Source organism: Acipenser ruthenus, chromosome 23 (genome assembly GCF_902713425.1).
Source record: "Acipenser ruthenus chromosome 23, fAciRut3.2 maternal haplotype, whole genome shotgun sequence".
Taxonomy (NCBI): domain Eukaryota; kingdom Metazoa; phylum Chordata; class Actinopteri; order Acipenseriformes; family Acipenseridae; genus Acipenser; species Acipenser ruthenus.
In genome coordinates, this window is record NC_081211.1 from 17,710,235 (window position 1) to 17,723,346 (window position 13,112).

The 13,112-nt window shown below is 37.8% G+C and overlaps 1 protein-coding gene across 3 annotated transcripts in view; it reads left to right on the forward strand.

The window, feature by feature from the left end:
* LOC131696859 (carcinoembryonic antigen-related cell adhesion molecule 3-like) overlaps positions 1–10,890 on the forward strand; it is a 37,514-nt gene extending 26,624 nt beyond the window's left edge. For 2 of the 3 annotated variants that reach the window (XM_058996724.1, XM_058996725.1), the window contains exons 4-10: positions 3,893–4,198; positions 5,665–5,922; positions 6,146–6,403; positions 8,147–8,401; positions 9,287–9,382; positions 9,610–9,705; positions 10,153–10,890. In XM_058996724.1, the coding sequence (XP_058852707.1) occupies positions 3,893–4,198; positions 5,665–5,922; positions 6,146–6,403; positions 8,147–8,401; positions 9,287–9,382; positions 9,610–9,705; positions 10,153–10,385 (1,502 nt within the window). In that variant the 3' untranslated portion in view covers positions 10,386–10,890. The remainder of the gene's footprint in view (positions 1–3,892; positions 4,199–5,664; positions 5,923–6,145; positions 6,404–8,146; positions 8,402–9,286; positions 9,383–9,609; positions 9,706–10,152) is intronic. The other variant, XM_058996726.1, reaches the window with a different exon arrangement.
* The last annotated feature ends 2,222 nt before the right edge of the window (positions 10,891–13,112 follow it).

Below are 13,112 nucleotides of genomic sequence, written 5' to 3' on the forward strand. Positions count from 1 at the left end.
CAGCATATCATTAAAAAAATACTTCTTTATACAAAATTATGATGAACAATGATCATATCTACATACTATACCACGCTAAATGGCATTGTCCCATTAAAAAATATTAATACTTAGCTATTAGAGTTGTGAGCATGGGGATAAACACCAGCTAACAATCGGTACATTTACTATTTAAAAATCTTGTCATAAACTCCTTTGAGATTTGAGAAACCTGATTTGTTGTATTGTGATCTGAGGACCAACAGTATAGAACGGTAGATAACTGATCTGCGTATCTGTATGGGTGCATACAAAAAAAAGAAAGATTAGAGGTAAGTAAATTAACTCATTTATTCAAGAAAAAAAGACAATATGTACTGGTGAAGGTACTGTATATTATTGTATGTTTAAAAAAGGTGTATGTGTGGGGGGGAGGGGTAGATATAAATACATGTAAGTACCTTTCTATACAAATTCAGCACATCACCAACCACATTCTTCAATGTAAATGCTGCATTAGGATTTCCAGATCTGAGTGCATGTGATCGAGTTACTGAGGAATCATAATGTACTGACTCCTGAATGGATTTGATATCGGCTTGTCATTCAACCTAAAATTACCTCAGCAGTGAAAATAGGGAGAGGCAACCCATAGCTTTCAGGCTTTGTTGTACTGTTCAAATCTTTATATTCCTACACATCCTTCAACATTTATCAAAAAGTACAGGGTTGATAATCGTCTATTGTTTTAACATTAAGTGCCATATAGTAGATGCCTAGAAAGCAGATAGATTCAAAAGTAGATAGATTCATTTCCTGATTTGTTTAAATGTGAACAAGAGCTGCTATTGGAATTATATTGTATACTACATGGATCTTAACTTCATTAATACTGTATGTAGCCTGGTTACATCAAGGATAATAAGCGTGGTTAAAACAAAGGTAAAAGGTGACAAATGGGAATGCAAACCTGTAGCATGTTTGTCTGTAGTGACGAGGGTCAATAATTCAAATCCAGACCACAGTAAATGTAAAAATAAAATATAATTAATAAAATGCATCACAGTACAAACTTGTTTCCTATTGCATTTGAAGTGAATCACAAGTAGGTCAAAATAGCCTCTGTTTTTACGGCAAGCCAAATGATCATTTAGAAATTGCATTTTAAGATATCTTGAGGTATTTAGAGATATCTGTAAATCATTTGCAGATATATTGAAATTAATTTGAGATATCTGTAAATAAGTCATTTTGAATATATCTTCATTTCATTTTGAGACATCTAAAAATGAAATAGAGAGATCTCAAAATGAAATGAAGATATATTTAAATAATATGTTGTGCTAGTATGGTAAGCCAAACTGTCTTTTAGATATATCTCTAAATAACTTTCTGTTAATTTAGAGATATCTCTAAATTATTTAAAGATATCTCAAAATGATGTCCTGTTTATTTAGCGATATCTGTAAACCATTTAAGATATCTCAAAATGAACAGGAAGTTATTGAATCACCTCGTTTTGATTTTCCACCTAACATAGATTATCTCTCACACCTTCAGTATAATTCTTATATATATATATATATATATATATATATATATATATATATATATATATATATATATATAAAATGTATATTTTTTAATATGTCTAATTTATTGAAAAGTACACTAGTTTAATGTCCAGCCACATTGCGTGTGACGATGCTGGTCTTGGAGTTTGGAGACTGCTAGCAATATTGTAAATTTGAAAATAAAAAAAACTGACCAAATATCTGTGCAACTGTTGCCATTCACTGAGTTTCAAGTTTTGAAACTTGCATTACAAAACCTATTTGCTTTCTACATTATCTCAATAGGACAAACACTTTCGTATATGAAAAGACGTTGCTATATAGCCTACTGTACCTGTTGCTTATGTGCATTTGAAAAAACAAAACAAAAAGACGATCCATTACAAAATGATTCAGTACCATTTGCCAGTCAGCTTCCAGTTCTAGTGGGTTTCTATGAGATGGTAGATGTCTGCTGGAACGTCACAGCACCAACTGTCAGAGCGTTTACATGACAAAGCGTTTTCCGAAAACTAATGTTTTAAGAAAACTGAATCAAAAAACCGATGTTCTTAAAACGTCACTTTTTTGTGTTTACATGATTAACGATAGAAAGTCTAATTAGAATTCACATGGATTGCAGTTTTCGGAAAACGCAGGATATTTTCGCATGCAAAGTACTGTAGTACCCAGTACGATTTGAACAGACCGGACATTTTTTCTGCTATAGAACGGAGACCAATCCAATAACAAGTGCTTTATCGAAGTGTCAGGTCTTAAATTCAAAGATTACTATCCTATACCTCTTTACAGATTCCCCACAATGTGCAGTCAGTCTTTCCAACAGCTCATCTTGTTCTATATTACCAGTTTCTTTTGCACACATTATTTTAAATTATCACGTAATTTTAAAGCTGGAAAACATGTGCTTCAGTATGGGCTATTAAAAAAATTCATACGGACAAATATTACTTAATCCCAAACATTATTATTATTACTATTATTTATTTCTTAACAGACTTACAGTCGTAAACAAAAATACATTTCAAGAATCACAGTACAAGTATTAATACAATTAAGAGCAAGATAAAATACAATGACTTCGGTTCTAGCAAGTACAATATGACAAAATACGATTCAATAACGGAGCAAATAGATCCATGCAGACTGACTTATTATTATTTTCTGTTTTCTAAAACCACGTGCAAGAATGAAGGTCAGAGTTTGCACATGTGCAGTACGCTATCAGAATAAGTTTTTCGAAAAGTGCGTTTACATGATATACATTTGGTTCGTTTTCGGAATTGAATCGGAAATTTCTAGGTGCTGTTTTCCGAAAACTGACCTAAGGAATATTCCGATACATTTTCCGAAAACTATGTTTACATGACTTTTGATATCGGAATTCTTAATATCGGAATTCTTATGCTCATGTAAACGCACTGTGTGATTCAAACTTAAAAAGCAACGAGTTCTGTACACGCAACTATCAAATCAGCCAATCCTGTCAGCTCTACTCATCAACAACAACAAGCCAAGCAGTGTTTCCAGATCACAGGGTTTCCCTCCACATCCAGAGGAGTCGTAGTTTTTCTTCTCCCGCCAGCCAGCAGCCTGCAAGTGGTTTCTGGCGAAGCCGTGGACCAGCTCCAGGCTGTCCTGCAGTAGCCTGGCATACTCCGGTCTGGGTGGTTCAGCGTAGGGGTCCAGCAGCCGACCCAACACTATCTCAGCAGGGCTGCGAAGTTCCTGGCCCAACATCAAGAGCGGGAGGGTGCAGGAGGTGGAGTCTGGTACTGCGGAGTGGAAGGCCAGGAGGATGAGGGGCAGTTGGACGCAGCTAAAAGATTAGAACATAAATACAGTCCTGTGCAAGACACCTTCGGTGTGCTTGGGTTTCAGGGCTCATTTCACTGTCTTTGGCTGTAGCAGGAATCCACACACACAGACACAGGCAGCTGGCAAGCAGGCTAGGAAACAGGGAAAGATGAGGGAGACAGACCGTAACTTTCTAAAGATGGGGGTTTAGTTTCTCAAAGAATTTTACTCCAGATCACATTAACATGGTTCTTTCAGAAAAAAAAAATGTATTCAATAAAGTTATCAAAACAGAAATAAACAACACAGACATTTCATTTAGGGGTTTGTAAGTCATCCAAAGTTATTTCATAATTGTTTAAGAATCCATTTGTGTTTTTGTTTTTTTGAAAAAAAAAAAAAAAAAAAGTATAACAATTGGGAATTTTCTGTAATAATGTTATTTTAAAAAGTGCTGCTTACAGGGCTATGTGGGTTTGGCACATCACGTTATACCACAACAGAAACTCTTAACTTTACTTCTAATATCTTTTTTGTTTCAGTTACTGCAGAAAATATAAGTGTGCCTGTATATGGAGCCCTGGGGGAGTCTGTGTATCTGCACTTCAATACGACCTTGAACAGCAGTGTTGAGGTGCAATGGAATCGGCGATTCAATCGCATTGCTGTGTTTAAGAATAACAGAACGGCCTTTGATAATCCTTATAAAAACAGGACTCAGATTTTTGCTAATGGAACCCTCAGACTGGACAGAACTCAGAAAAATGATTCGGGAGATTACTCTGTGGATGTGTTTAATACTGATGGAACTAACATATTTAAGGGAAGCATGCAGGTTTATATTCAAGGTGAGTTGCCACTTCTTAAGTTAAACATGTCTTAAACGAGTGCAGAGATAAATACCTTGATTTCTAATGTTTTAAGAGAAATTTAAACTATAATTTAAACTGTGTAAAATAAATGGACATGTTATTTAAAAAAGTCAAATTGTCATTTAATTACTTCTTTTTCAGGTATGTATATGATAGGACAAGTACCAGCAGAAATTATAACAAATGGTTACAAGTTTTATAAAACAAAGTCCTTTAACGTGGTTTTTATCTTGGAAACATATTTATAATAACTGCTGATCTTCTGCCTCAACTGAACTTGCAGGTTTCACACTGCTTTGCATGTGCAATCTCCAAAGGATATACAGTAGACACCCATGCAGCCCTATCTAAAAACAGCATATCATTAAAAAAATACATCTTTATACAAAATTATGATGAACAATGATCATATCTACATACTGTACCACGCTAAATGGCATTGTCCCTTTAAAAAATATTCATACTTAGCTATTAGAGTTGTGAGCATGGGGATAAACTCCAGCTAACAATCGGTACATTTACTATTTAAAAATCTTGTCATAAACACCTTTGAGATTTGAGAAACCTGATTTGTTGTATTGTGATCTGAGGACCAACAGTATAGAACGGTAGATAACTGATCTGCGTATCTGTATGGGTGCATACAAAAAAAGAAAGATTAGAGGTAAGTAAATGAACTCATTTATTCAAGAAAAAAAGACAATATGTACGGGTGAAGGTACTGTATATTATTGTATGTTTATAAAAAGGTGTGTGTGTGTGGGGGGGGGGGGGGTAGATATAAATACATGTAAGTACCTTTCTATACAAATTCAGCACATCACCAACCACATTCTTCAATGTAAATGCTGCATTAGGATTTCCAGATCTGATTGCATGTGATCGAGTTACTGAGGAATCATAATGTACTGACTCCTGAATGGATTTGATATTGGCTTGTCATTCAACCTGAAATTACTTCAGCAGTGAAAATAGGGAGAGGCAACCCATAGCTTTCAGGCTTTGTTGTACTGTTCAAATCTTTATATTCCTACACATCCTTCAACATTTATCAAAAAGTACAGGGTTGATAATCGTCTATTGTTTTAACATTAAGTGCCATATAGTAGAGGCCTAGAAAGCAGATAGATTCAAAAGTAGATAGATTCATTTCCTGATTTGTTTAAATGTGAACAAGAGCTGCTATTGGAATTATATTGTATACTACATGGATCTTAACTTCATTAATACTGTATGTAGCCTGGTTACATCAAGGATAATAAGCGTGGTTAAAACAAAGGTAAAAGGTGACAAATGGGAATGCAAACCTGTTGAAGTAAACAATTTAAATGTGGCACCCGACACCACTGATGCCAAATGCATTTTCCCTGTGTTGTGTTGGAAGTGGGTTTGGGGTGTTTTAACATGATGTAAATCCTAACTGAAAAGCCCCTCTTTTTCAGAGGCTGTCTCCCAGCCTGTGGTACACTCCACCTGTCTGTCCCAAGGGAAGGTGCTGCTGGTCTGCACAGTGGATAAAGGGGATAATGTTTCATTTAACTGGAGTTTAGAAGGAGTGCCGCTGAATACCAGCCTTGCTTACTTTAGTGATGAAGAACATGTTGTAATATTGAAGAAGCATGTCTCTGGTAATCTTGTCTGCATTGCTACAAACCAAGTCAGCACAAACCAGAGTGACTCTGTGATATCAAACTGCTCAGGTAGGAAGAAAAACATGTTATATGTCTTGCCTTGCTTTATATAGAGCTGCCTTGTTGTTTCTATATCAGGCACATCAACAATTATTAAGAAATTAAAAACAGTGTATAGGTAGTAGACATTTTAGGACCGTGTTATTTTTTAAGACTCAAGCAAAGTGTGCCTACTTTTGAAATACAAAAGCATTAAAAGAAATGTATACATAAACAGGCCACTCTCTTTCAGAGCCTGTCTCTAAGCCTGTGGTACACTCCAGCTGTCTGTCCCATGGGGAGGTGCTGCTGGTCTGCACAGTGGATAAAGGAGATAATGCTTCATTTAACTGGAGTTTAGATGGAGTGCCGCTGAATACCAGCCTTGCTTATTTCAGTGATAAAGAACACATTGTAATATTGAAGAAAAATGTCACTGGAGATCTTGTCTGCATTGCTAAAAACCAAATCAATGAAGAGAAGAGTGATTCTGTGAAGTCAAACTGCTCAAGTAAGAAATGATTTAATGTTTAAATCTGCCTCTCCTTGTATCAGCATTAGTTTGCCTTGTGTATTCATACAATTGTTTTTTTCCTTGTATTTAAAGTGACTTTAGAATTTGCTTTTCTTACTGTAGAGCAGACAGTTTAGCAGAAATGAACTTATTCACCACACCTTATCATCAGTTTCATTTTTAATAGTGTGTCCACTTCTTTATTTTATGTTTCAACATCTCAAGCTCTAATCTTCTGCTGAACACTAATATTTGTACGGTAGGGGAATGCTCTTCTTAGGATGTTGGATTGAATAGTGCCATAAAATAAGAAAATAACTCTGGTCATAACACAGTTCTGTATTTTTTAAATCAAACAGAAAGGTATCATTTAAAACAATCTGCTGACTCAAGATGGTATGTTAGGATTGCATACTGTAATGAAGCATTGAAGGGATTCGATCACTACAACCAGTTAGGTGTGTTTCATGTTAATTTGCCATGAGGGTTCATCACCATTTTACTTGATTTATGAAGTCTGCTAATTATTCTGTACTGGTGCTGCCTGTTGAAATGATATATACTAATATCTAACATATTTATTAGATTGTTAAGCTTCTGATATATTTGTATGAAAATCACATAAACTGTGAACTATATAAAGCCCATCAGGTTCTTAGTATGTACAGGCATTACTTCTAGGCTACATGTCCTTTCACCAAATAAGGTTTGTATGTTAAATAAGATTTCTGACTTCAGTTCAAAAATGCAGTTCCTCTCACACTTTGGGTTTCCCCTTCCAGTGAACAGAGGTCGACACTTGATATAGAGACCTATTATGATACACAACAATAGCACCGCACCACCACATGAAAGGGCAGTTTAAACTGTTGCACGGAGCAATGGTGAGTGGTAAGTGTAGTGCTTCATGACAGCTCGGGGAGCGCCATGATACTCAAAGGGAGTTAAAGGGATAGAACAAGAGTCTTGCTCTCAGCAATGGAGAACCTCATTGCTGAAGGCTGGTCCGGTGACCCAAGACCCGAAAACACATAGATAGAATCCCCACTCTGCGGAGAGCTGCTTACATGGTGGCTTGGGAGCAGAGCTACCCATAAGGGATTGAAGGGACACAGGACCCGACTCTCGGAGAGCCCCTGCAGCTGAGCGACTTGGGCATGGAGCTACCCACAGGCACCAAATGAACCTCCGAAGGAGAGCCTTGAAAGGGAAAAAGTTAGAGGGACTCCGGATCTTGGAACAGAGCTTGCAGGAGTCCTGGAGCTAAAAAGAAAGAAGTAGAGAGATTAGAAAGAGATAGAAGGACTGCGAGACAGACTTCACGTCGACAGCTGAGAAGGAGAGAGAGACCAGTGCAGGGCTGCTGAATCATAAACGAGAAGGGGAGGAGGTTGGGTACGAAAACAAACAAACGCTAGAGAAGGCGGAAGTGGAAACAGGAGCCTTATATAGAAGAAGGAGAGTGATTGACAGGGAGATTAGAGATAGGGGAAGGATAGACGCAACTCACCAGGTTTACACTTAACCATTTTTTTGTATCTATATTTTTGCTTTTTCAGGGTACTATATGCATTTTTATGTGTTTACCAGCAATTTCAAACATGTTAAAAAATATCAAACTACCAAGAAATAATAAATCTAGGTAACAACAGAAAGACTGCATGGTCAAGTCAAACCCATTCATCAGAACCTGCACGGAGAACAGCTTGTCACTAACTTGAATCTATTTCTCTGTACCAGGTTCTGAACCCAAGATGAATCCAACATCTACGCCCAATCTAGAGACCCAGTTCCATTGCACCCTGGAGAATGGGACCCTTATCAAATTATCTGGGGGCAAAGAAGGAGAGGCTTTTCAGTTCTTAATCAATAAGAGCATGATAATAACAAACTATACAAATGGGTTTGCATTTTGCAGTCTACAAACCTGCTCTTCAAATTGCTCTGGCAATTTAACCACAGAGCCTGGTGATGCCAGTAATGCAGAGGATGCCGGTACTTTATTTCTTTATTTATTCATTTCAATTAATATTGATTAGGTAGCAATTACTGTATGGATTAGTCATTTACAGATGTGTTGGAAGTCACCTACAGTAGCCTATTTAAGAAATCAAACAGGTGTAACATTGCATACACATCTATTGACTGTCTAAATATCTTAAAGATAATGTTTAAGTTTTACATTCTCAAATGTATTTAAGTATTCAGTTCAATGCAATTATATAGAAATGAAGATACACAGCAAATGTACTGTTGTAAAGGTTCACAGATGTTTGTGACATTTCATATCACATACGTTTCATTAGGTCACATCACAGACACTACTTTAGACATCAGTTTTAAACATTCATGAAGATCACAGGAGATTTCAAACAACAATTAGTTCTGTACCTCCAATATTGAGATTTTTGTGTTATGTTGTCTCTGTTGATCTTCTGGTTTTGTCTTTAACTGGCTGTGATCTTGCTTGCATTGCTGTGGAGATACTTTGTGAAAATGTGACCATTCAACTCCTCTGGCTTCACCTGCTAATAAATTACTATAGTATATAATCAGGTGGAGTTATATTTAATATTTATATTTCATATTTCCTAGTGCCTTGACATATGTTTGTGGTGAAGCTATTTTGTGATCATCATTCCTCCCCTGTATGTGTCTTTTATGACCTGACCTGTACAGACCTTTTTCTTTCTCCGTCTTACTCACTTTAAATGCACCTCTGCAAACCCACACCAACATACAGTATTGATAACTGACAATTTGGTAAATACTTAGCACAGACACAATGTCTACCAGTTAGGACAGAAAGGCTTAATGAGTGTATTAACATATTGAAAAACATTATAAGCATAAGCATTCCATATTTTTATTTATTTACAGATATTCTTAAATATGTCCTTGGTGGAAGTGCTCTTCTTGTGATCGTCATGCTTTCATTTACACTCTTGTGCATGTGTAAGAATAAAAAAAGGAAGGGTGAGGTTTTTTTTTTTTTTGCACAACAACGCATCCTGATTTGAAGGTTTCTTGCCATGTTGCAAAAAAGTGCTAGACAACACCCACATGTGTCTTTTGAGGCCAGTTGTGCCTCAGATATAGATAGAATCAAATCTTCCTGGCTTAAGCATTAAAAAAAAAGATTCTTAGTTTTTCTTTAAAAGAGAGAAACACAAGATAATAGTTTCTTCTTGTTTGTTATAAAGAGAATGCCCATTCGGTGATTACACAAAACAGGAGTGATGAGCAGCACGTTTCCCTATCCACAATGATACCAGAGACTGCAAGCACAGCAATCCAAGGCAAGTATCTCTACAGGTCACTTTTTCACTTGTATACATGTGTATGTTAATCTAAACGAGTGGACGGGTGGTGAGGATTTGAAAACATATAAACTAATGATGTATTGCTTGAACAATACGCCTAGATGCTTTTCTTTCCATCTTTTTGTGTTACCGTTGGAGGATACAATCAACAAAAACATTACCCAAACAATACACTCTTAAAGACTCCACTGTTTTTACAAAACTATCATTCCTTTGTGAAATTCTATGAGCTCTTATTTAAAAAACACGTTTCACACATCTCATACAGTTCTTATACACTCATCATAAAAAAAGCAGAACTGTGAACTTTTTTTTCTCAGTATTTCCAGTGGTCAGCTTTTAACAGTGTGTCAAGAGTTTTTCACAGAATGGTTCACTGGAAGTTATTTGCTTTTATATCTATGTTTTTTTTTTTTTTAACAGATGACCAGGTTTATACTCAGGTTGTTAAAAAAGGTGGAAAAAAGAAATCCAAATGCAAGCCTAAAGAGGACGGTGAGCTGGTTTACGCCCAGGTTGTTATAAAAGAAGGCAAGAAGAAACCTATTCATGACGAATCTGTGGTTTATGATGAAGTTAAGGGGAAAGACAAGAATAATCAACAACAGGATGACAGCGTGGTTTATGCTGCTATTAACAAACGAAGAAATATATAATTGAAGGCATTGTTTGATATATATATATATATATATATATATATATATATATATATATATATATATATATATATATATATGTGTGTATCTGTAAGGTATAAACCACGACAGGCTGTGCAGTTCTCATGAAATATATACACGCATGGGTGGTGATTTTTTTGTTTCTTAGTTCTTTGCATAATAATTAAAACATTGTGTTTTAATGTTTTGATAAGTCAGTTTTAACTTTCTTTGGCTTTAAGTTTAGGAGCTTCTATTCAGTTCTAGTTGCTGTTTTGTTTTTACATATAAAGTTTGTATCTAAAATATGCAAAGCAATTGCATTAGGTGTATTAATAAAGTTTTTTTTTATTTTCATTTTTCTTTTATTTAAGCAGATGTGTTTCCTAATGTGTGTTGTATACTTTTCTGGTATTTTCTGAAGCTGATTGCTGTAAAATAATACTCCATTGCAGTCACACATTTGTAATTTAAACTTGGTTATATTAAACATGGTTGACTATGACATCTCAATAGATTTATTCAACATGATCTGAACAGATCATTCTAAAGTGATCACACTTATTTGCTGTAGGTTGTACACGGTTACAACCTTTATGTATAGTAATAGTATTAAGATAATTGAGACAGTATAATGACAAGACCTCTCAGACTCTGAAATATTTTAAAACCACCCCAAATCCTGACTGGGGTTCTGGAGCTCGCATCGGCTTCTTCACCTTCTTCCGGGGATGGCTGCTCCTCCCCTTCTTCCTCTTCGGCGCAGGTGGCAACTCCACCTCACCCTGACCGGGGCAGCACACAGTATATTGCCTGGGCTCTGCATCAGCGAGGGTCCAACCTTGGTCCTCGAGGCAGATGAGGAAGGTGTCCCGGTCTGTCTGCGGCAGTCTTCAGGTGGATTCATTCCTCCATCGACTCCACCTCACCGACTGAAGGCCTTCATTAAGAGGGGGTCTTCATAGGGGCACACGAAAGTAGAGCTTGTCTACTGTAAGCAACCAGTTGCGCAACTGCTTGCAGAAATGTCCGCATGTAAGCGATTCAGCTGCATGCAATCAAGCTGAGCAACTGATTGTTCTGGTGTGGACCCGGCTTTAGAATTGACTGAAAAAGAAAGTGAACATGTTAAATTCATTTTTACTACTGGCAACCAGTTAGCTACTGTGGTCACTAGCCAAATACCGCTGGAATGAACTATAACAATATTTTAAGTCTCTCTAAAACTAAACCACAAATGCGCACCACCATCTTTCACTTTCTGTTTGGATTTTTTGATTTGGAGAGGATCCCAGCACATCTCCACTCTGGGACGCACTTGCCGATTCTTCCTGAGCAACATCCGAAGAATCCGACCCTTCCTCACCAACTATGCCACCCAGCTCCTGGTCCAGGCCTTGGTACTCTCCCGCCTAGACTACTGCAACTCCCTCCTGGCTGGCATCCCTGCGTCCGCCACCCGTCCGCTCCAGCTCATCCAGAACTCCGCTGCCCGCCTGGTGTTCTCTCTGCCTCGCTTCTCCCACGCAACTCCATTACTCCGCTCACTCCACTGGCTACCGATCACCGCTCGCATCCAGTTCAAGACTCTGGTACTAGCCTACAGATGCCTTGACCAGACTGCACCCAGCTACCTCCAGACCCTCATCTCTCCCTACACCCCCACTCGACCTCTCCGCTCCGCCTGCACTAGAAGACTGGCTCTACCTCCTCTACGCTCCCCTGCCTCCAGAGCCCGCTCCTTCTCCACCCTCGCTCCGCAGTGGTGGAATGACCTACCTACAGATGTCAGGACTGCCCAGTCCCTGACCACATTCCGGCGCCTCCTTAAGACTCACCTCTTCAGACAGCACCTGTAGAACTCCTCTGTTTTTCCCCTGGGACACTATCACCCTTCCTTAGATGCGCTTTATTTGCTCTTATCTGCCCCCTAATTTACTGCATTTAATCCTGTATTTCAGAGTACTGTAATCTGCCAAGTGTTTAATCTGTAGTATTTTGTATTTAATCATATCTTGATGTAACTATCACTGTCACTGTTATCTGCTGTATTATTGAATTGTATTTTGTCACACTTGTACTTGCTTGAACCAAAGTCATTGTATTTATCTTGCTCTTATTGTATTACTTGTACTGTAACACTTGAAATGTATTTGCTTACAATTGTAAGTCGCCCTGGATAAGGGCGTCTGCTAAGAAATAAATAATAATAATAATAATAATGTAGGCCTAAAACAGATGCATGTCATCTTTATGTATAATGCATTGAGTCCAAAATGAAACAACTCAATAAATGGAAGTGGCTGCCTCTATGTTTAAGCCAGCACCAGTGTTTGTTCTTCAGTACTTATTTCCATCCAACCATCATCATTAACCGCTTACTCCTTTACAGGGTTGCAGTGAGCCGGAGCCTAACCCGGCATACACAGGGCGCAAGGTGAGACTACACCCTGGACGGGATGCCAGTCCATCGCAGGGCACCACACACACACTGACTCACACACAGGGCAATTTAGAGCGACCAATCAACTTGGACAGCATGTCTTTGGACTGTGGGAGAAAACCGGAGTACCCGGAGAAAACCCACGCGAACAGGGAGAACATGCAAACTCCACACAGACAGTACCCTAGGCCGGATAGAACCCATTACCCTGGCAGCAGTGCTAACCACTACACCACCGTGCCGCCCACCAGTACAGATTTATTAAAATTAAATAAAAATGACTG